This window comes from Neolamprologus multifasciatus, chromosome 5 (assembly GCF_963576455.1).
Source record: "Neolamprologus multifasciatus chromosome 5, fNeoMul1.2, whole genome shotgun sequence".
In the NCBI taxonomy this organism is placed as follows: Eukaryota; Metazoa; Chordata; class Actinopteri; order Cichliformes; family Cichlidae; genus Neolamprologus; species Neolamprologus multifasciatus.
In genome coordinates this window covers 6,648,307-6,671,695 of record NC_140443.1, presented here as the reverse complement: position 1 = coordinate 6,671,695, position 23,389 = coordinate 6,648,307, and the positions used below count along the sequence as shown (strand labels likewise).

The following is a 23,389-nucleotide window of genomic DNA, read 5'->3' as shown; positions in this document are numbered from 1 at the left end:
TTTCTTTCAACTGTATGTTGTAGAATAGAATAGAATTAGAATTCAACTTTATTGTCATTGCACATGTCACAAGTACAAGGCAACGAAATGCAGTTTGCATCCATCCAGAAAGTGCTTTAGCCATATATATATATATAACAAAATATATATTAGCAATAATATAGATATATAGATATATTACAAAAATGGGTCTATTATAGAGAGGGTACAAACAATGGGTCTATTATGGGTATGTTACAATGTACATGGTATGAAATGAATATGTTATAACTATAAGTATGTACAGGCTGTGTACAAGCTATGAACAGGATATAAATATGAAACTATACAGAATTATGAAATATGAACTATACAAGTTGTAGAACTATAATTGTATAATTGTATTGTACAGAATGATTTTCTAGACAGCATTTATAGTGTGGATGTAAGTATTACTTGAAATCCTGGTTAAAAGGGTGGTGCCTTTCAAAAAACATAAGAATCACAAAATATACAATGGAGAGCACAAAAATAACAATTAGAATTCATTGCATAATTTTACATTAGTACTTGTATGAAGCATCCACTCTTACATTATGTAATATGCAATAATTAAATGACTAACACAGTTTCCTTAAAGTTTCATATTTAGTTGTTTTGTTTAATAGACAGAACAAATTCTACTAAAATAAGAAATGAGCATGTTTTTAGAATAGGTTTTCTTCCACCCCAAAGAATAACGTTAATAGTACTCACCACACCACTGTATGTGCATGTCATAAGCCATTACTTAACACTGTGACTCAGAAACTGCTGTCTGCTAATTGTTCTGTTACATAATATTAATTATTGTTTCTTTAAAACTTGACTTTTGTATTATAAGCATGTGGTACTTTTTATTTCTACTAGAGTTATCTACTATAGGTTATTAATAGTTATCAAGGTGATATTTCTAAAGATAAGAACAAGAAATGATGGGGAACTGTATGAATCTATTACATAAGTAAAGTGTCTGCCTGAATTACATGGGTGGTGTCTTGGCAAATGTGCTAGAATACTGCATGTGTACATGCTGATACCTCTAAACAAATTATGGCCTCTCTTTGTTGTTATTTTAACATCCTAAAATTTGTAACCTTTCTTGCAGGATAAAGTCAAAAACTGGTCTTTGGGCTTAGGCTTGCATTTAAAGTGAAGGTTGACATAAAAATACTTCAGTTTTCATATGAGATATTTACATTTGCATTATGTAATAAGCAGAAGATGAATAACTAGTGCAGTAATGTATCAAAAATTAGGCATTTAATTTACAGTCAGCAATAAATTGCAGTGCAATAATAATGAGGTCCAGTAGGCTCTTTTCCTCATGTCATTTGTGGCATTGTGCAAAAATACTGAAGAGTTTTCAGTTAAATTACCTGTAAATATATTTTTCTTCTTATATCTTTTTTAAAGTGTGTTTTTCAACAGGTGGAGCGGTTTCAAATAACATTAGAGTTTTACTACACTTCGGTATTTTTTAATTATTTACTTATTTTCTTTTTTCCATTTTTTTTTGTTTGTTTGTTTTTTGTGTAGTTTTCATCGAGTTAAAGTTTACTTCAGATTTTGTTGGATTTAAGCAGATATCCTGACTATGTTGGAAAAAAAAACCCTAAGAGTAAAGACACGTCCTGTACAATTTTATTTACTTTCAGTAACCACACAATACTTCACAGGTGTCGGACTCCAGGCCTCGAGGGCCGGTGTCCTGCAGGTTTTAGATGTGTCCTTGATCCAACACAGCTGATTTAAAGGCTAAATGACCTCCTCAACATGTCTTGAAGTTCTCCAGAGGCCTGGTAATGAAGTAATCATTTGATTCAGGTGTGTTGATCCAGGGTGAGATCTAAAACCTGCAGGACACCGGCCCTCGAGGCCTGGAGTCCGACACCCCTGCAATACTTGTACTGTTTTGTGGTGTTTTAGAGCGTTCCCCCTCAGTGTTTCATCTCACCGAGCTGCGCTTCTGCACACGTAGGAACCTTTAATAGAACTCGGCTACAGGGTGCGTTTTTAATGTGACACAGCATTCTGCACTGGTGTGTCCCACCTGTATCTGTTTCCCCTCGGCTCCGTTGAAAGTCATGGCAGGTCCTGATCTGATAAGAACTCTTCTGTATACCGTCAATAATCTTCTACAGCAGGAGGAATACAAAGCGGCGTTGGCAGTTTTGAAGGGATTCAGGAACGGCGCTGTGTGAGTTCAGTGAAGCACCCTGCGAGCTTAACTACGCTATTTACTTATTTACACTTACACTGCTATCAGCTGGACTATTGCACTTGTTCCTTTAGCTGTTGTTCTCTGTCATGCAGAGAGCCAGACTGGTAACTTGGCGGTGGATTTAGCAGCCGCTGAGGATAATAACAATAAGTGGAGATTTTTTGTCGGTAGCGAAGCACTTATATAACAGTCTGTTTATTTCTCAGATATGGGGCCAAAATCAGAGCACCACATGCCCTGGTTATGACATTTCTATTTAGAAGTGGCAGGTAAGGCATAAATCTCAAGCTTATATATATATATATATATATATATATATATATATATATATATATATATATATATATATATATAAAAACCAAACAAACCCTGTGCTACACTTCGCGTGCCTCTGAAGTGTTAAAACATCCCGTTTTCCTTCTGTGTTCTAGTTTAAAGGACAAGTTCAAAGCCATTTTGAAGGCCACATACACCCACTCCAGAAACCTGGCGTGCTTTGTGTTCACGTACAAAGGACTGCAAGCTTTGCAGCAGAAACTTCAAGGAAAGAGTTTACAGTCTCACTCATTTCTGGCTGCCTGTGTTGGTGGATGGTTAGTGTTTGGCGATAACAACAACATTAACAGTCAGGTAGGACAAACTGCAGCCTGTGGGTGTCAAACTTCAAACTTGCCTGTTGCATCTGTCTGTGTTCCGATTATACAACTCTTTACTTTCTACTCTAGATCAACATGTACCTGCTGTCCAGGATCCTGTTCGCCCTGTCTCGGCTGGCTGTAGAGAAAGGATTCATCCCACAGCCTAAGCATGACCCTTTCCCACTCTTTGCCACGCTAGTTTGGGGTATCGTCTTGTGGTTGTTTGAGTATTACCCACATACACTCCAGCCATCACTGCAGTCCTCCATGAACTACCTCTATCATGACAGCAACGTGTGGCATGACATCTCAGACTTCCTAGTTTACAATAAGCCAAGGACTGCTGCCCAAAACTGAAGGTTTATTATTTTATTTTTTGTTAAAGAATCTTTTTTTAATCACTATTCTAAATATGATTGAATTTTGCCTTTTTAAATGTTTGACACTGAAGTTTGTATTTGAATGTCCTAATTCTTTTCTGTTTGTCAGTATCAACCAAGTTTCTAGCTAAAGTGCTCAACCATCATATTTAAGTACCATTGCTGAAAGGCAATAATTGCAGTACTTCTTATGATTTTGTGTTCATATTTTATCTGATTGTACAGATTGTTGGAGTTTCTGATTTTCCAGAGCTATGTCACTAAATGTAGTTGCCGTACAATTGAAGAATTAATAAAAGACTAAATTAAATTTCTGTTATCTCTTGTAAACCTGTAGCTACACATTGACATATTTGTGTCACCTTAAGTTGTCAGCTGATTTATTTAAAAAAAAATAATTAAAACATTCTTTAACATTCATTCAGTAACAAAGCAATGGCAGCTGTTATTTTTAACTTATATATGAACTCTTAATGTTCTTTCTGCAATGCATTCTGCAAGTTTGAATGATGAAGCATAATGACACTTTGACATTTAAAGTTTTTTTTTATGAACTTATGCCTGAACTCCTCCCAGCAATGCATGCAGAAGAAATACTGGATTTGCATGTTGCAGATTTTGTTAGTTTGTCTTAGTGGCTCAAGGTGTGCCATTGTTATATAATATTTAATGTAGAGTGAAATCTTAAAAGGGTTAATCATCACTTTTTGATTGCATCATTTTGTTGAACAATAGCATATTGTTCAACAACGTTGCATAGGTTTTCTGGTTTTATTTACAAAATTGGTCCAACGTGGCCAGTTTCAAGAAAAAACAAGTTTCAGTGGCATCATTAGTTGGTTGAATTAAGCAGGTGCATTCTCTACTGTATACTTGTTAAAAATGTTCTACAGTCTGTTATTTGAATTGAAATATTAATTACTTTAAAAATGCTATAAATGTAATGTATACATTTACTAGAAAAATCCATCCATTTTTAACTGCTTGGACAATTCAGGGTCACAGCGGTGTTGGAGCCTAGCCCAACTGTTACACAGAGAGAGACCTGCACCCAGGGCAGTCTATAACAGGCCTATCACACAGAGACAGTCATTCACACGCAGACTTTTGGGCATGTTGTACATGCATGCAGGTGGCCAGGTAGTTCAGCTAGAACTGTCAGCTCACTGATGATAATAGTACTTGTGCTTATGCATTCCTTATGAAATTACATCCTAGTGTCAAACTTACAGAATCACTTTTGATGCAAAATTCAAATGAGAATTGACACTGACATGATGACTTTGAATGTTTCAATTTAGTGTTACTTTATGCTCTCCATTGGTAAACAACACTAACGATATATAAAATAAAAAATAAAAAACACCTTTAATTTGGCCACGACAGTCCAGGCTTTAAAGCATCAGAATTTTACTTACCCATGGGTGGTAATAATACTGTACATATTATTATAACACCATAAAAGGGCTGTTCTGAATGAATGTGCTTATTTTTGTAATTTAGATAATACTATCTGTTAAAAGTAAATATAGGCTAAGTACACTTACACTGTACTCCATGAACAGTCCTTCTGTGTAAACAAAAAAAAGATTATATATGTGCTGCGACTAAAAGGCACTGGTGTTACTTGTTAAATGTCAAATGTTAAAAAATAAAATATCAAACAACTTCAACTAAAAACACTGTTATTGATGTAAAATAATGCAACAGAGTACTGTTCTCTCTAACACTAACACTTTTCAACAAATGGCTTATGTTACGACTTGAGCAAGAAAAGTATAATCCAGGCAGATATGAAACATAGAAAGCAACAGTTAAAATTCATGAGAGTGAGTCAGTACTCATTCTTAAAAAATGCTTCCCACCCAAGATATTGTGCATGCCTGTAATTATAAGTGGGTGAGTGCTCCTTCACTAAAGATTTGCGCAATGATGATGCTAGTTTCATTAAGAGGCAAACCAGAGTGAACAATGACGAGTTTCAAATAGCTAACCTCCCACGCTTCTATTCTGGGGCAAAACTCCTTATCCTTGTGCAACAACTTATTTGAGGTGGATTAATCAAAGAATTACAAAACCTAAGGAATGTTCGTGTAAAGAGATCAAGTGACAGAGGGGGGGAAAGCTGCGCACAAGTGTGTATGAATGTATGTAATGGCCAATTCTGTCTTCATAGTTTAGCTTTGTTACTTATTTATGGATAGCTGCTCTAACCTTTTGCCTTACAGAGTTGAGGGAGAAGTATAATTAATAAAAACCACATGTCTTTCATTTGAAAACCTTACTCTTAGCCACCCTAACTGGAAAGCGTTGTTGTTATTTGTTGTTATCCATTTTTCCTCCTGCCCCTTAAATCTAATCTCTCTTTTTTAAGTGCTCAGCTTTTTTAAGTGTTCAGCTCAGATTACAGAGGGTGATTTTAATATTCATGTAGCCTCATTGCATTTGGCATCATTTTAAATGTCTTCATTTTGCATCAAGAAATGTAGACAAGAAAAGGCCTTTGTCACTCGTCTATATTTATTTGTCCCTCTGGGGAAATCATGATATTTCTATACACCAATATGGAACTAAATACAAGACAGTTTAGATATTTTCTTTTGTGAGCAAGTGGGGGGCAATAGTGCCATGCGGATGGCAAGAGTTGAAAAGAGGAGGCAAAAAAGAAGATGCCACTTTCTAAAATAGGAAACGCAGTTCCTAACAACTTATTGGTTATTGTTACCATGATGATTTACCTTAACAAATCATGTAGGGGCTTACTAAAGCAGTGTCATCTGTGTGCGTGATAAAATGTCTGCTGGGAAAAAGTTGTTTTTACAGCAGTAGGTATACAGAATAAACAATTATAGAGATAAAGAAAAAACCCAGGGGGAAGTCTGTGAAAGTGGTCTATTTGTCTGAAAATAGACTCCAACTCTGGTCTCATGTGTTATCCCGCTAAGAAACCCAACAATTCATAAAGTCAAACAAGAAACATGAAAAAAATTGTTTCCAGTTTATCTGCTAACATTTTCTTTTAAAGTTGTATAAAAAGAAACACACTCCTCATTGGTTCTCTAGTTTTATTGCTTATAGTAAGTTATATATTTTTGAAGGGAAATCATCTACGAGACAAAGAGAAAATACTCTTTCATCAGCCATTTTTTCATGTTTCACAGTGGTTCACTGATGGTTTATCATAACATGTCCACCAGGTTACATTTATTTACAACATAAACCAGTATTTCTTGTAAATTTGATCATATGGTTTATAAAAATGTTAAAAAAAATTTCTATTCACACGCAACCCTGTTGTGCATCATACAAATAATAATAGTTGACTTAAGCATAAAACATGCTCTTTCTTATTGTCCACCCAGTTACTGTTTTCCACAGTAACAGGGTGGAGTAGGTGGGTTGGTATGCATATTTTTGTGACTCTTTTTAATGTAATCAAAGCGTGAAAGCATGTGGGAGTCTAATTTATTCTTTAGAATAGATGGACATTTTTTCCAGTGAATTCATACAAGATAAAATCTTTCATAGCTTAGTATCTCATCTCCAAACATGTCAGGCAGGGAGGCTGCCCATGTAAAAGACAACTATGAAAACCACCAGAAACTGTGCTGAACTGATATATATGAATATATATATATATATATATATATATATATATATATATATATATATATATATATATATATATTTAAATCTTTTACGCTATGTATATTATATATATATAAAATCAAAATGTAATTTTGATGCAAGTGTTTTGCAACAAACTGTTATTATTGATATTGATATTTTACTATGAAATATAAAGGTGGTAATAGTGAAAAGGATAGTACAGTATGTCATCCAGAGGGCGTGAATAGACTGGTCTTTCAGAAACTGGTGCTTGAACTGATGGACAACTTTTACTGTTAAGGACAATGCATGATTTTGACAGTCTAAAATGTTTTCTGTTTTTTTTTTTCAACTTTCAGACTTGAGTATAAAGCATGTTGACCTGGAACTTTGAGAAAACCTTGAGAGTCATAGGACAAATGGCTTCAGAAACATCAAATCTCTCATGCCCCATTCAGAGTCAGTGTTTACCTGAAAGGGCGACCCTTCAACGCTAAGACCGATAGTCCGAGGGTCAAAGTCATCCTGGATACATTAAAAGACATTCTTTCACTTTATCTCAATGAGTTCATTTATAAATAAATGAGCAAATTCTGTAGGATAAATGTTATTTATTAGAGATAAAACATCTAAAAGAATATGCGCACGTACTAAAATCTTGACCTTGAATCTGAATTCAAAGCACCTATTTAACAGAATGTGCTCAAATGTTCTTGAATTGGGACACTGTGTTCTGCAGTTTGAAAAGACGAAGAGACACCTCCTTCAAAGTTCTGAACGCAAAATGTCACATGCAGCAACACTGTGATTATCTATGGAATGCTAAAACCTGTTTTGTCATCTTTGGGACATGATGTGCAAACAGTGGGGTGTGTGTGTGTGTGTGTGGGGGGGGGGGGGTGGTGGTGGTGTCTTTTTAATGTATTCAAAGCATGAAAGCATGTGTGGGAGTTTCATTCATAAAGTTTTTTTTTTTTTTAATTAGATGAACATTTTTTTCAGTGGAATCATTTGATATAAAATCTTTCATATTTTATTATCTCAACCCCAAACATATCAGGCAGTGAGGCTGCCCATGTAAAAGAAGACTACGAAAACCATTAGAAAATGTGTTAAAGTGATAATTATGATAAATTCAAAATAAAATACTGTGGCATAATTTTATTTTTAGCTTTTTCTATTATGTTATGTGTATTATCAATATAAGCATAAAGAAATCTAAATGTATAAATACTATTAATCCAGAGGGCGTGAATAGACTGGTCTTTCAGAAACTGGTGCTTGAACTGATGGACAACTATCTCTGGGATTACAGAGAATCATCTAAAAAGAGAAAATATCTAGTGAGCTGCAGCTCTCAGGGTGAAAATCACTTGTTGATGTCAAAAGTCAGAGGAAAATGGCCAGACTGCTTCATACTGAAAGGTTAAACACTTGTTCCAACCAAAGTATGCAAAAGAACATCACTGATTGCACAGTATATTGAACATGTTAATGCAGCTACAGCAGCAGAATACCACAACAGCCATCCCTGTCACCTAAATCAGGAAACTGAATATACAGTTCACATGAGCTCATCAAAAACTGGACAACAGACAACTGGAAAAATGTCGCCTGGTCATTTGGATGGCAGGGCCAGTATTTGTGTTAAACACAATAAAAGCAAGAAATGATCCTGCCTCGTATCAAAGTTTCAGGCTGCCGCAGCTCTGGGGGATATTTTCTTGGCACATTTTAGACTCCTTAGTACCAGTTTAGCATTGTTTAAATGCACGACCTATCCGAGTATTGTTGCTAACCATGTCCTTATCTTTATGACAATATTGTGCCCATTTTCAGCTGGCCGCTTCCAGCAGGATAACGTGCCATGTCACAAAACTGAAATAATTTCAAACGAGTTTTTGAACATCCAACTCAACCTTATAGTCAACAAAATAAATAGTTAGTACCACCTCATACTGTATATGCAGAACTTTGTAATAAATAGTGGGTGCATCAAACTAGCCGTTAACAAGTGTCATTCATTCAAAATCGTCAGAAAAAAGCCTCTCTGCAAATAAACTTTGAACACAATGTAAACAATAATATTGGGATAACAGACCTATATGTAAAACAAAATCTAGGACTTGGGTAATAGAATCATCCTTCATCGTTTGTCATAACATGACGTCTGAATGCAGTTCTATTGTGTGGGATATCAAAGTTTGTGGTCTATGCGACAGATATTAATCATTGAAAATCAGGTTTGCTAGCATCTGTTAACACTGAAAAGTACTGTTCTTGCCCTAGGCCTCGGTCTTCAAGCTGATGTACTGTCACGCATTAAACTGACGCAATTCCTCTATCTGCACATAGGTGAATCTGATTGCTCATCCAATCAATTGTTTTGTTTCGCATGACTCTAGGGCCTTGGTAACAATTAAAGAAAGTCACACTGTGTTCTCCCCACCTTCTGAAATGCTTAAAAAGGGTTGGGCAAAATGCTTATATAGCTTTAGTGGGCGATAGTGGAGTCATACAACGTTGCTGTGAGAAAGAGAGACTAAGAGATGGAAGGTGAGATTTTCAGATCTTCAGAGATGCAAACTCTTTCACTCTTTTTGTTCCTTACTATTCATTTGTTATTCAGAGCAAATTCACTCTTGATGAAGACTATGATTATGATTTGATTATTACCCTGATTACTGCTGTGCGTGATTGCCTTTTACTGTTACAGACAATGTATGATGTTGACAGTCTTTAATGTTTTCTTTTTCTCAACTTGCAGCTTTGAGGATAAAATATGTTGACCTTGAACAATCAGAAAACCTTGAGAGTCATAAGACGAATGGCTTCAGGAACACCAAATCTCTGGTGGTGCGGAGAGGAGCCCCATTTAAAGTCAGTGTTCAGCTGGAAGGGCGACCCTTCAACCCTAAGATCAATACTCTGAGGGTGAAAGTCATGCTAGGTACTTTCCTGAGTATATTGCATGGATACTTTTGTATATAAGTGGTCTAACCCACAATTTAAGGCTTTTGCTTGTGTTTCTAACATTCCTCAATTTTCCCATCAGGTAACCTGTACGCAGTAATGCCTGTAACCTTCTCCAAGAGCTCTTCCAAGTCCAGCTGGAATGCCTATATTGACCCTGAGGAGTGGAACCCTCTGAAACCTTCTATCTACATCTGCTCTCCTGCCTCTGCCTCAGTCGGCTCCTACAGATTTCAGCTGTGTGTGCTTACTCAGGATGGCCAGAAAAGCTCTGCATATGGCGATTTCATCCTGCTCTGCAACCCCTGGTGTTCTGGTAAGTGAAGCAAACTATCAGTGCTGGAGAATCCGATTTATTTTGGTAGCTTGTTGCAGCAACCATATATGTATCAGAAATACATATATGGTTTGTGTGGCCTAACACACAAACCATATTGAAAATTACATTATTGTAGAATACATAATAAATTATTCATTACTTATTTTTAAGCGTCTGCTACAGTACATCTATGTGACTAACTGTGTATATAAAACCTTACATATAATTATGTTTCATAGTAAAATTCAGCCACTAAATTTATAAATAAAAAAGGTCAACATAAGCATGATAAAATAGGTCCGTGGACTGAATGATCTGTAAATCTCTTTGAAAATGTTGAATTGAACATGAATTGAAAATGTTAGTACACTGTGTGGTTCTAAATGCAGATGTGTTTCTTGCAGAGGATACAGTATACATCCCATTTGAGGATCAGAGAGAAGAATATATCCAGAGTGACTTTGGGTTGCTGTTTATGGGATCAGGGACAAACATTGTTGCAAGACCGTGGTCTTTTGATCAGGTAAGAAAGTCGTAAACTGAACACTAAGCAACTCAAAAAAAAATGTATTACCAGAAGATGTGCCTTTTAAATGAGTGTATTATGCTTTATCAAAGTGCATAAAGATCGTATTCTCTGTAACACTTTAATAATTCTTCAAAACAATACTTTTCAATGAATAAATGTGCAAATTTTGGAGGATCAATGAGATAAAACATCTTAAAGTATGTGTGCACATAGTAAAATCTTGACCTTAAATCTGACTTCAAACCACCTGCTTAACAGGACGTACTCAAATTTTCTCTTTTCCCTTTTCTGCCTGTAAAGTATGAGCCTGGTGTTCTGGAGGCATGCTTGAATTTGCTCCAAGTCAGCCCTCAGCACAAAAAGAACAGAAAGATGGACTACCTGAACCGAAACAACCCCGTGTACCTCAGCCGGGTTGTGTCTGCCATGGTGAGTGTCAACAGATTCTGTCTAGCAACACAAATTCAACATTAACTAGCTTTACAAATTGTATAAATCACATTAGTTTTTGGTTTTTGTTTACAATCTATTACATGAGCATCATTTCTACTCGTTAAACAAGCTTGGGCTTAACCTGGGACACTATGTTCTGAAGAGACACCACCTTCAATGTTCTGAGCACTAAATGTCACATGCAGCAACACTGTAATTATTACTGTAAAACTGCCAGGGCAACATGGAAAATTATGGGATGCCCAAACCTGTTTTGGCATCTTTGGCACATGCTGTGCAAACAGTAAAAACTATACTTATGTTGTGCTTTGTGTTTAGATCAACAGTGAGGATGACCGTGGGGTGCTGAAGGGGAACTGGACGGGCGACTTCAAACAAGGTGTCAGTCCCTCCATGTGGACTGGGAGTGGGGACATTTTGAGAAAGTGGAACCAGTCTGGTAACAGCCCAGTCAAGTATGGACAGTGCTGGGTTTTTGCAGCTGTCATGTGCACAGGTGCTTATATCTTCATCTTTTAAAACCTTATAAAAGCACGTAACTTAGATCATGTAATTCTGCTCTTTAATAATAATCAGTTGTTCTAAATGATGCTATCATAATAAAATGTTTTCACTCTTAATTTTTTTTAACACCGAGTCATTTTTTCCATGACAGTGTTCAAATATTTTAACAGTCTTTTTAAAAATCAGTTGTGCTTTCATTACGTCTTTCAGTTATGAGAGTTCTTGGCATTCCTTGCCGTGTGATCACAAACTTCAACTCTGCTCATGACACTGATGGCAACCTGGTGATTGAGGAATACTACAGCGCAACAGGGCAGAAGTTAAACCGCACCAAAGACAGCATCTGGTCAGTTTTATATTTTGCTTATAAACTGTATTATTTAACTACTTTAAAGACTTTAATGACATTTTAATGCTTAACATTATCTTTTGTTGGACTTTAACAGGAACTTCCATGTCTGGGTGGAGTGCTGGATGACTCGTCGGGATCTTGAATCTGGAATGGATGGCTGGCAAGTTCTTGACCCGACTCCTCAGGAGAGAAGTGGAGGTGTGTGCTAAAAAAAGTTCAACTTTTTCTTCCACTCTTTAATTCTTTGTGAACTTCTTCAGAACTTTCTTGTTTCTGCCATCATCACAGGAGTGTACTGCTGTGGCCCCGCACCAGTCAAAGCAATAAAGAACAAGCGTGTGGACCTGTTCTATGATGTCCCATTTGTCTACGCCAGTGTGAATGCTGATATCCATACAATCATCTTGGGCCAGGGTCAGGTGCTCGGGTTCAGCAAAGACACTGAGAGAGTTGGCTCCCTCATCTGCACTAAGGCTGTTGGGTTCCCCAGATTGCAAAAGATCACAGGAGATTACAAATACATCAAAAGTATGACCATGAAACTAGAATTCTGCTAATTGATTTGCACATTATGCAATTTAATAAAGTGATATATTGAAATAAAGCGATGAAGTGAAATAATAGCACTCTCACATACTCACATTTGTCTTTGTCTTTATAACACAGGCCCAACTTCAACACTTTCATCAAGAAGCTCTTCGAGTTCAGGTGACTCAACACTAAGAAGAGGTAATTTGTAGTTTTGAATGTATTCATCAGAGTTTATACAGAGTTGTTTAAAAACATATCTCTTCATGAGGACTTTTTCATGTTTATTCAGCAGGCTCATCCCAGGGAGTGCTAGTCTTCCTGACCCTGGACAAATCCCCCATTGTTGGGGAGCCTGTCAGCTTCAGCGTGAAAATCATGAACAAGCAGAATGTAGCCAAGATGTTGAAGGTTCACCTCAATGCCCAGGCAAAAGAATACAACCACAGCCCCTCGGACACCTTCTGGGAAAACCACGGTGTCTTACAACTTGCACCTATGGAAGGTACATTTACTTTTCTCATCTACAACTAAAATATTCACCTTTGAAGGACTCTTGTTGTTTTCAGAACTTAATCTATTTGGATTTGACTATTTATTTAACACAACCTAATTTCTGTGTCACTTCCTCTATCCAGTCAAGGTAGTGAGGCAGAAGATCCCCCTAGCACAGTATGAAAACGTGGTGGGGGATAACCTGATCAACCTTGCAGTTGTTGTGGAGGATACTGCCAGTCAGGAGAGAGTCCTGAGCTCAGAGGAGTTCAACATCAGCAGCCCACAGCTCATCATACAGGTACTTTACAAAAATGCTCAATATTTCCTCCTTAAAGTTTCTCACATACAGACTTATTGCATCCATCAACTTAAACTTCTTTAAAAAAAATGAATTAAACTTTATGTCTTTGAGCACAAATTCCGATGTTTTGATACCAAGTACAGGTTGCTATGTAATATTATACGAAAGTATTTAAAGGGCATTCAGGATTTTCATATCTGATCTGATGATGCAGCACCAGCTGTGGAAAAAATGCATCGGTAGTTTTGAAAATTTCTATAATATTTCTCCTTTTTGAATAAAAATGTAATCATATAGTTACAAGTATAAGATGCAGACAGCAGATTTTATGTCATATTTATTATCTTAAAGTTATATAATGGAGAACTTGAGGAAATGTTCTGGGTTTACTAATGTGTTTGTCCTTCAGGTTGCAGATGAAAAGTCCATCATGCAACAAAGTGAACAGACTGCCCTAGTGACCTTCATCAACCCATATTCTCACCCAGTCAGTGGAGTACTGACTGTAGCTGGGGCTGGGCTGCTCCAAGGCAAAGTTCAGTTCAGGTAAGAATGATTTTTTTGTCTCATGGGCAATAATTAATAGACACCACAGGGACTGTAGAACTTCATAAATGCCTGCTAATGACAGGAATTCTAAAATAGAGGAGTGTCACTGTGCAGTGCAGAAAGGAACACTGTCTTTCTTGAGAGAATGTTGACTTGTCATTGTGGTATGTTTGCATTGTTCTACGCATGTTTGTGTTCATGGATGCATAGCAGGATAATCACTGAATGTTTGCTTAGAGGCGTGATGCAAAGTGACAGGACATTTATTGTAGTCAGCCACTCTGAGTTACTGGAATAAATTTCTAAATTTTGCAAATATTTTTTTTAAAATAAGCTTTCTACATTTTCCTGCAGGATGCCCCCACTGCCTCCAGGAGGAAGAGTGGATCAGCCAATCCCGTACATGCCCAACATGGTGGGAGAAAAGATGCTGCAAGCCAGCCTGTGGCTCACAAATATGAATGTCACCATCAGAGGCTTTAAGATGGTCTCTGTCAACAGTGTTTAGCACCTGGAGCCATGTTTTTTATGCTGTAAATGATGAATGTAAATATTATTTATTTAACTATTTATTTATTTTTATTTATGTGTATATGTGCCATAAAAATTAACATTGATACCCAAAGATATATATTTTTTAAAATTATTGTTGCACTTTTACCTTTATTTGAGAAATAAAATCATAAAATGTTCCATTCTGTCTCATTTTTTCTAAAAGCCACACAGTGTATGAGTGTATCAGTGTCTTTATGTTACTACTTTTTTTGGCCTGAAGATGGTGATCTTTCCCCATAAAGAAAGAAAAGTCCCTCAAGTGATTTTGTGCATGGAAAACTTTAAAATTCCTTTTTTTAGGTTTATGTCATGTAGATTGATTAGAATGTGTCTACAGATTGAGCAACAGTGCAAAATGAGATGAAACTGAACTCACTTTTGCCCTCAGTGTAATTAATTTATCTTTATTCATCTACTTCAACTGTCTGTCACAACAAGTTGGCAACAAAGCATTATATACAGATCATTGCTAAGCTGACAGGCAGTGTAATCGGCACATGCACAATCATACCAGTCCAACTATATTACAAACAGGTTATTAGGAACTTAATGACAGTAAAGAAAACAATATACAACCCATAATTAAAGGTAAAGATTCATTCAAGCACCAGCCTATAATACAGCATCTTCAAGCCAACTCATCAAAACATTTTGAGCAGATTTTTGGTCTTTAACTGTGATTATTGTTTTATGCAGAGCTCCCAAACTATTACCGTACTGTATTGTAAACCTGAACCAGTAAATAGCTCAGACTGTAAAGCTGAAATGCAGACTATTTAATAGCCCCTACCTTTAAGAGAATGGTATTTAACATTTATTACTAAAAATCACAATATCAGAATTCTTGCTTCTAATTTTGTCTTTACAACATTAATGGCCAGGAAAAAAAACGTGTTAAGTCTCAAAAGAAATATAAAGACACAGCAGAAAAAGTCATCAACAGTCTGAACTTTACTCACTGTGATCGCTAAACAGGATGTAAATATCCTGAAAACGGAACAATTTATAAACTCGAGATGAATTAAAAAAAAAGAAAAAAGTAAGTTTGTTGTTTTATATGATTAATATTATCGGTATTAACCATAATTCCCTGGAGTTAGCAATGAGGCTTTGGTCCCTTATTTCACTTTGGCCTTTTATTTTGTTTCCAGCCCTTTTTTTCATATTTATGTATCACAGACACTGCAGCCTTGCTTCAGAATCCCCACAAAATCCATTGGCTCGGGTATAAAATTGTCTGCCAGAGTGCTCGCTCAATATAGCAGTACTGACTTTCAATCAGTCTCTAGGGGAATCTTCACCTGCAAGGTGCACTCAGAAGCTCCAGAGTTTCTCATAACACAAGCATAAGAGCAGAATGTGATGGATGGCGCCCTCTAGAGGTAGTCCAGCTCCAGTGCGTGGCTCAAAGCCTCAAGATCAGCCCTACAGGACACTCTCCAGAATGGCATGTTCTTCTGATAAAACAAAATAATGTCATATTAAACGCGTGTATAGAGTATAACATTGAAACTTAAGATGGTATCTTTTCAGACGTTTTCAGTGTTTCTGCAGAAGAAGAGCATATGTGAAGTATTGTCCCATTTGGAGAGGTACTATAGTACACAGATACATCTGGATAACATTGTAGAAAAGCATTAGAAAAAAAAAAAATCTAGGAAAATCTCAAAACAGCAATTTCACGAAAAAACAAACCCATACCACAGAAGCTGCAGAAATCAAGCATGGTGTAAGGTTCACTGATTTGCTGTGGCCCATTTTTCAGCCGTTAAAGTAATAAAAAAACAGACAGTTTTACCTTCTTGGCTACAGTCTCCTCTTCAGCTCCATCTCCTATCACCACATAGACTGCTCTCCGACCAAACCTCTGAGAGACACGCTCAAAACAACTTTCTTTGCCTTTGAAAAGGAGAAAAATCACAGTTTAAATTATTATTACAGCCTTTTCACTTGCTTATTATCTTCTTGCCTACTTTCCCTTGAAGTTTTCTCACCTGTCTTGGTGGCACTGTATATGTTCTCTATGGGGAAGGCTGAACCTAAACCATAGAGTAACACCTTGGACAGGGCTGGAATGAGCTGAGTAGTGGTCACCAACACATTCACACAATTAGGCCTGAAAGAGGGCAAGACAGGCGCTAAAGTCAGTAAATATGACAAACAAATATATTTTGTCACAAACTGAGAAAAAATTTGGAAATGTCAAATCAAACAAAGCTAACATTCAATTCACCTCTAAGTGGTAATAAAACTATGGAAGCATAAACTGACCTTGAGTTGATGAGAGCCAGAGCTTTGAGTGCTTGAGTCAGCCACAGGTCAGTAAGGACTTCCATCTCTCTCCTTAACTGTAACCACTCTTCTCTCTTGGGGCTGCCCAGTAAACCTGACCATCAAGAAGAACAAAAGCTTAACAGATAATCTTGGAAACAAGTATTTTACTCTTCTTCATATCCAAACTGCATGTTTATGCCTAGAAAGAAAATAGGAACCTAATGAAAAGTGACTACTCTTTTTGAATGAAATGAAAAGGTCCTACTTTATGACTTCAAACCAATCATGTTTTGAATCTTAGATGTTAGATTTAGTTCTTTAACTCTTTACCCACTGAAGCCTGACTAGGTGTAACGCTTACAGTTAGTTTCTCTTTTGCCTTTAAGGGCACTGGTGAAAGGGTTAAGTCCTACAGTTGATAAATATTTGCATTTGTGTAGAATAATCTCATCATCTAACTTCCTGTAATGTTAGGTGTTTAATAAGTGCACAAAAACCCCACATAAAAGAAGGAAGGAGGAATTTCTAAACTTTCACGTCACACATAGACAGCAATGTTGTATAAAATGAGACTAGAACTTACCCCCGACATTATTTTTGTATGTGTTGTAGATCTCCTTGACTCTGCGGTATCGGAAAGCTAGTTTCCTCATCCAGTCCACCCCTCCGTGGACCCCTGACCCCAGGCACAGAGAACCTGCTCCTGCTGGGCTCTGGAAGCCATCCGACCCAAAGTTATAAGTGCTGCAGAGTCACAATAAAGAAAACAGCCAGGATATAAATCATAAAGGCGTGAGCTGAACTCTTCTGAACATCTTATTGTAACAGTTCATCATTGTTGACATTGGTACTCCAAGAATCAGTAGCTATATTCACTAATATATTTTAGGGTTGCAGGGATTTATTCAAGCAACTCAACCATTGAAAAAGAAAGCATTGCTTGAGCTTTTCATCAAATGTAGGGAAATGTGCCAGTGCAAATGAAACTGTCCGGGCCAAGAAATCCTGTAAAATTGAATGAGCATTTGTCACTAAAAATATTATATACATGTAGTGGGACTCGGATAAATATAAAAACATACTCAAATGAAAAGGTCCAAGTTCAATAAAATAAATATGTCAAAAATGTACTTTAGTATAGACTGGTTCGCTCAAATCATTCCTTAAAGCATCTTAAAGTGTTTCAACAAGTTTATGCAATAAAACGCCAGCGCTGAGGGAGACAGAGGGAATGAAAGAGATAGTTTGATGAGAAATGAAAGCACTGGATAATCCTCTGACATATTATATGGCTGTGGAAGTAGGGAAAATAAAAGACATGCACATGCTTGCATGCATGAGCACACACAGATGCACACAGCCCCCGTCTCATCTTCATGCTCTTCTCTTCCTGCCCACTAAAACCCTGAGGGCAAGTCTGGGTCACAAGCCATAGCAGAACTGTACAAGCTTTGAGTACAGTAACACAGCAGAAACTTTACCTCAGGTCCTGTCCATTGTCATCTGATGCCACGTCATCAATATGGACTTGGTCACATTCCTGGGAAATGAAAAGGAGAGCAGATATATGACGAGCTCCTTTTCAGAGTAAAGCCATGTACAGGCAGGTCTCTGCTCTATAGAAACGATAGCACAATGGATATGAAAAAAAGGGTTAAAAATAAAATGCAAGGAAGGAGGAAATAAGGTGTCAGGAAATGGGCCAGTAAGGCGCCACGGAAAAAAAGTCTGTCAACATAGTGGTGCAATTCTAGCGCAACCACATAGTGAAGTAAAGAAAATCTGCACTTTTTTTTTTTTTTTTTTTAAATACACCTAACAATTTAACCACTGGTTAAAAAAAAATAAATTCTCTTAAGAATCACTCATTGTCCCACAAGCACAATGGTTTGCATATTTGTCTCTGTTGGACGTTAATGCAGCCAACCAGACTGCAGGGAACAAAACCACACTGCAGCTTAACCAAGTGTCTGCAGCCAAAACACCTTCAGCAATATGCAGTTAAACAAGAAATTTGAAAACAGCTATTATGATTTGATATGTTACATTAAAAAGAAAAAAAAAAAAAAAAAGTAGGACAAGTCAGTCATCACAGACTAAGTGAAAACACCATGCAAAAGTATCAAGCAAAAACTTGCACTCTGGTTTCTGCACACTCAGTGATATACTCTGTTTTTAAGCACGCACATGCTTAAAAATGGAGTCCTAGTCGCAACGGCCCAGTACAGACCGGCTGTCCTATCACCTTTCAGTCATCCAGACAGAGACGCTACCTCATCTCCCTTACATTGCTGCATAACTATATTCCCAGGGGCTGCAACCCACCTCCCACTCAAGTGACATCCACCCATGCTGAAATGTAACTGCTGACCGTACAATGCGGATTACCTTTGTATAATTTAATTTCAAACATTTGATTATTTAACAGGGACAAAAGCAAACTGGATCCTTCATCTGTCAGCTCTGGGAAGTCCTAAAATGTCAATGTAAGTGCAGAATAAAAAAAAAAAAATTGCAAATATGCTAAAAGTCTCAAAAAGCAAAAGTCTGAGTTAGTCTGATTTTGATTAGACTGCAATAGTTGTATCGTTAAATTGAGATAAAGAAAACTAGAACACACTGAAATCTTTTTTTTTAAACCATTAATATTTCAACTGGCAATGATGGACTTGATTAGTCAGACAGTAACACCGACCATTTACAATACGTGAGTCATGACAGCAGCAGTTGTAGCCACTGGTGTTGCCACAGACATGATAAGGACAAGATAATTGCACCTTAAGACTTAACAGGCTTTGTCAGCCTGATATGGGGCACTGCTTTAGAGCTTTACTGAGCCCTGACAACAAAAGGAGGGATAAAAACTGGGTTTGCAAATGGCTTTGTTGGCTCCTTTCCCTCTTCTTGACTGTTCCTCCTCCCATTTGACTAATTTCCCCCTTGGATACTCAGACACAGACCTATAATTATAGCACAAAGTGTACTTGTTCTCTTTTTCTATGCAGCTCTTCAGGGTTTTTTTTTCTTTGTCAGAACAAGGTTAAGGAATTTAGGATGAAAAACACATGCATTGTTCAGTCACTAGCAGGTACTAAAATGCATTTTAATGACCAACAGGGGCTTTTATTTCTTTTTTTAAGGAGTCATCATTTTAAGACGTTGTGTATTAACTTTGGCAGTTTTTTTTTGATGTACTGTCAATTCCCCATGAAAGTAAATTGTTTGGGTAATGCTGTAAATGCAGCAGAAAGAATAAATATGAGATAGATATTGTGTTAAGGGATTTCTACAATGAGTGCCACCGTGCTTTATGTAAGAAGAAAAAGCAGCAAAATGTCAAACCGCTCGCTAAGCTCTTGCAGGCAAGGTTTTCTGGTTAACTGTATGCCAGCTTACATTGATGGATAATTTTCAGTGCTACAGTTTTCCAGCTTACTGGAAAAAGTCACATAATTATTAGAATATATTGAGATCCAGTTCACCGTAAGCCAAATATGAAATTATTTGTGCAGCAAAGCACACTGCTAATTAATCAACACTGAGTCTTGGAATTTTCTTTGTGTTTCTTTTGTCAACAGTTACGGTTCATCACACAAATTTCAAACCTCACCTCCAGGTCATTGAAGAAAAGCCTCGAGTCAGCCAAGTTGAAGATCATTTCCTCCATCCACAAACCCAGAGACACTGCCTTTGAAGAGTCCTGATGCACACAGAAACAGGAACAATTGACACATGTGGTATATGCAATTCTCACACAAGATGGAGAGAAGAAAACTGTTAAAAGTTAGTGTGGACAGTAACAGATTTTTTTCTTTTTGGCATCCTTAACTAAAACTATAAACAGATTGGGCACCGTGAATAGACTGTAAATGTGAACAAAGGCTATGCTCTTTGTTAGCATGTTCATAGAAATAAAATTCTGGGCTTAGGTTGAGATAGAAGCTTTGGTATTTAGAGAATAAAGCTAAAAAATTTAAAGCTATTTAACATTACTGCTCTTTTCATTATGTCAGTGCACACATAATAGAAGCTTTGTTCTGCTCTAAGTAAAAGGACTGACATAAACAGGTTCCAGAAGAAGGTAGGCGTGAATATTTATCTGTCAATCAAACTTTATTGCTTATCATTATCTCTGCCATCTTCATTCTGAGCTATTTGTTTTGGCGCTCATAAATTCAGTCAACAAGCTTCCCCAACTGTTCTCTGCTGCTGCTTTTGTTCAGAAATGCAAACTAATCGAAGTCAGCAACTATTAAAACCCCTTATTTTCAGTCGTATACATGTAGACTCGTTTAACTACTGGCACCTTAAATGCAATGGATATAATAGCCGAAATGTATTCAGTCTTTCACCTTTTCCCTCAAACCTTTTATCTTCTGTTATTTTCAATCATATAGAAAGCAAAGTAAAAACCAGGTTTTGCATTACATCAACTTCAATTTAGTTTTTAAATAAGCATTTTCTGAATTACCACCTTCAGAAAATATAAATCATAATGTGCCAGTTGTCTGGCTGACAAATCATCCATGGCGTGTGTTGTTGTTCAACATTTTTTTTTTAAAAAAAAAAGAAAAAGGTGTGTACATATGAGTGGTGCATTGTTTTGATAACTCCTCTTTGGCAGCAAGACACGCAAAGCCAGGAAAAGTCAGCCAAAGGTGAACATTTAATTAGTTCATTTGAAATGACAAGCAGGGCTGTGTTCTCACTCAGGTTGGTAAAATGGACTTGATGACACAAGTAGGGTAAATCACAGCAATTACAAAATACCTCCCTCCACAAAAGGGCTTAAAAAAGGTGATTAAGGACAAAGGCCAAAATAAGTTCAATAGGAGCGACGGGGAGGACACAGGTGACTGGGAGAAAATGCAGTGGGCGAGGACTAAGGAAGCGGTGAATAGAAAGGGTGAAGTGGGTGGAGTTAAAGGCTTGAGAAAGGTTTGTTTGTCCAATAATTGAAATAATTGTCTGTAATCACCCTTCTCTGAAGACTGTGGTTACTACTACACAGAAAATCAAATAAAAGCCTCTTTCTTTTAACCCCAAAGCAGAGGAATGAAGATGAAAACAGGTAGAAAAGGAAAGAACATGCAAGAAAAATTGGTTCCCAAATTTGCACCTTTGCGGGGGACTTCTGTTTGTGATATAAAAGACGGGGTTTGGGAAGAGAATTCACACTCTGGAGAATAGAGTGAGGTGCTGCATGATAAATGAGATAATGGAAGCAAGGTTTTGGGAGTAAGGGTCAGCTCCTCATGTGGACATCTATTCACCTCTGGCTCACCAAGCTAGTGAAAACAGGTTTCTTTCAACAGACCCATTAGTCTTCCTCAGAGTGGGCCCAGACTTACCTTTACTTTATAAATGCCCAAGCATTTGTTAATAATAAGAGAAAATTACATTGATCCAGTTGGAAGAGGTTTATGGTGAGAAGCAGGATGCAAACAGAGTTAACTAACTCCAGAAATGATTGTATTATTTCTCCCATAGTAGGAACAACAACAACAAAATCTTTCTAGCTTCTGAGCCATCTCAATATTAGTCTATTCATTTGTTTTTCCACTGTCATTCATTCAATTCCTTTACTGCATGTCTTAGTTTTGATGTCAGAATCTGTCCCGAGTTTCCCTAGATCCAACAGTGGGGTGTTTGGGTGGTGGGAGGAATCAGGAATTTCTGGCACATGAGTCACATTTCAACACATCCACACAGTCTAACTTGCTCCTTCTCTTTTCTTGGCCCTTCTGCTCTTTCTCTCTTCACCCCCTCACCGTGGCAGAAGAGAAAGAAAAAGAAACAACAGATCCCTGGCCCATCAGAAACGCTGCTCTCAAACTCCCATCAGCCTTGTGTCAACCCGCAGGGGGACCGTGAGAATTCAAAACACAGATCCCCGGCCAAAAACAAGAAATGCACCACTGTCCGCCCCTCGTCAGCTGCCTGTCTGTTATGTAAAGGTCCCGCTGGCTGTCAATCACGCGGCAGGTTGTCGGGGTAGCTAAACAGCCCTGCTGCATTATGAAAAGAAACAGGAGGGCAGAAAAGAAAAACAGCCAGCGTGTGAAAATGCTCAGGGATGAGACCCAAAGGTCACTTGACTCAGGCAGCCAAACTGTTGACCACTAAGTTAAATAAGCACTTGATTGCTGAGAGAAAGCGGGGTTACGCTTTGTTGTTAGGATCATGTGTCCACCAGCCTTATCGCTGGTATTGGGTGTGAATATAGCTTCAGTTCATACTCCTTACAGTAAATGACAACGCGAATGGTCATATCGCCATACCTTGCCAAATCGTGTGGAGAAAGTTCCCGTGAGGAGCGAATGGAAAATAATGATGGTTTCATCCAGATCCCAGATAAACACTCGCTGCAGTGAAATAACAGATATGTAATGTTAACCACATGACAGTTTGTGAGTGTGTGTGAGCGAGAAAGATAAATATTGGAGAGAAATGCTGCTAATTTCCAACAATGTGTGACCATGGGTTTACCTCAATATCAGAGTCCAAAGGTGGAGCGGGGTCACTGGCTCTTTTTCTTCCTCTTAACTTGCCATCTGAACCCCTTCGTGTTGGGACCCCCTCCTCTTTACCTGGTGTGGGGGGGCTGGGTGGTGGGTGGTACTCTCCTAAAAGACAGAATTTTTTTTCTTACTTTTATTTATTTATTTTTTTAACTGGTCACAAA

The 23,389-nt window shown here is 37.4% G+C and overlaps 3 protein-coding genes across 5 annotated transcripts in view; 2 read left to right on the top strand and 1 right to left on the bottom strand.

The window, feature by feature from the left end:
- The first annotated feature begins 1,962 nt into the window (after positions 1 to 1,962).
- On the top strand, positions 1,963 to 4,385 carry pxmp4 (peroxisomal membrane protein 4). The gene is made up of 4 exons (XM_085159851.1): positions 1,963 to 2,218; positions 2,449 to 2,511; positions 2,674 to 2,872; positions 2,968 to 4,385. Exons 1-4 carry the CDS (start codon positions 2,106 to 2,108, stop codon positions 3,235 to 3,237), a joined length of 645 nt encoding a protein of 214 aa, XP_085015977.1. The 5' UTR covers positions 1,963 to 2,105; the 3' UTR covers positions 3,238 to 4,385.
- A 4,913-nt stretch (positions 4,386 to 9,298) lies between these two features.
- On the top strand, positions 9,299 to 14,568 carry tgm5l (transglutaminase 5, like). Of its 2 annotated transcripts, XM_085161346.1 has the most exons (14): positions 9,299 to 9,425; positions 9,637 to 9,819; positions 9,925 to 10,158; positions 10,566 to 10,684; positions 10,991 to 11,119; positions 11,462 to 11,639; positions 11,858 to 11,993; positions 12,094 to 12,197; positions 12,288 to 12,527; positions 12,666 to 12,728; positions 12,820 to 13,032; positions 13,166 to 13,323; positions 13,736 to 13,872; positions 14,230 to 14,568. In XM_085161346.1, the coding sequence occupies exons 1-14, from the start codon at positions 9,419 to 9,421 to the stop codon at positions 14,381 to 14,383; spliced, it is 2,055 nt and encodes a 684-aa protein (XP_085017472.1). In that variant the 5' UTR covers positions 9,299 to 9,418; the 3' UTR covers positions 14,384 to 14,568. The 2 variants fall into 2 exon arrangements, with proteins under 2 accessions (XP_085017472.1, XP_085017471.1); XM_085161345.1 differs by lacking the exon at positions 9,299 to 9,425 and having other exon boundaries at positions 9,432 to 9,819.
- Positions 12,881 to 23,389, bottom strand: part of eya2 (EYA transcriptional coactivator and phosphatase 2) — a 27,517-nt gene continuing 17,008 nt past the window's right edge. For both annotated transcript variants that reach the window (XM_085161348.1, XM_085161347.1), the window contains 9 exons: positions 23,194 to 23,330; positions 22,986 to 23,069; positions 20,315 to 20,404; positions 18,186 to 18,244; positions 17,288 to 17,448; positions 16,702 to 16,816; positions 16,425 to 16,546; positions 16,229 to 16,329; positions 12,881 to 15,887 (listed from right to left, as the gene is read on the bottom strand). In XM_085161348.1, coding sequence (XP_085017474.1) covers positions 15,807 to 15,887; positions 16,229 to 16,329; positions 16,425 to 16,546; positions 16,702 to 16,816; positions 17,288 to 17,448; positions 18,186 to 18,244; positions 20,315 to 20,404; positions 22,986 to 23,069; positions 23,194 to 23,330 — 950 coding nt within the window. In that variant the 3' untranslated portion in view covers positions 12,881 to 15,806. The remainder of the gene's footprint in view (positions 15,888 to 16,228; positions 16,330 to 16,424; positions 16,547 to 16,701; positions 16,817 to 17,287; positions 17,449 to 18,185; positions 18,245 to 20,314; positions 20,405 to 22,985; positions 23,070 to 23,193; positions 23,331 to 23,389) is intronic.

Excerpts from the sequence above, each read along its gene's own strand:
- pxmp4 (XM_085159851.1), top strand. The coding sequence starts at position 2,106 with ATGGCAGGTCCTGATCTGATAAGAACTCTTCTGTATACCGTCAATAAT. Across the intron at positions 2,512-2,673 it reads TTTCTATTTAGAAGTGGCAG|TTTAAAGGACAAGTTCAAAG; the intron begins GTAAGGCATAAA and ends TCTGTGTTCTAG. Across the intron at positions 2,873-2,967 it reads ACAACAACATTAACAGTCAG|ATCAACATGTACCTGCTGTC; the intron begins GTAGGACAAACT and ends TTTCTACTCTAG.
- tgm5l (XM_085161345.1), top strand. The coding sequence starts at position 9,612 with ATGTTTTCTTTTTCTCAACTTGCAGCTTTGAGGATAAAATATGTTGAC. Across the intron at positions 12,528-12,665 it reads AGATTACAAATACATCAAAA|GCCCAACTTCAACACTTTCA; the intron begins GTATGACCATGA and ends TTTATAACACAG. Across the intron at positions 13,033-13,165 it reads ACAACTTGCACCTATGGAAG|TCAAGGTAGTGAGGCAGAAG; the intron begins GTACATTTACTT and ends TCCTCTATCCAG.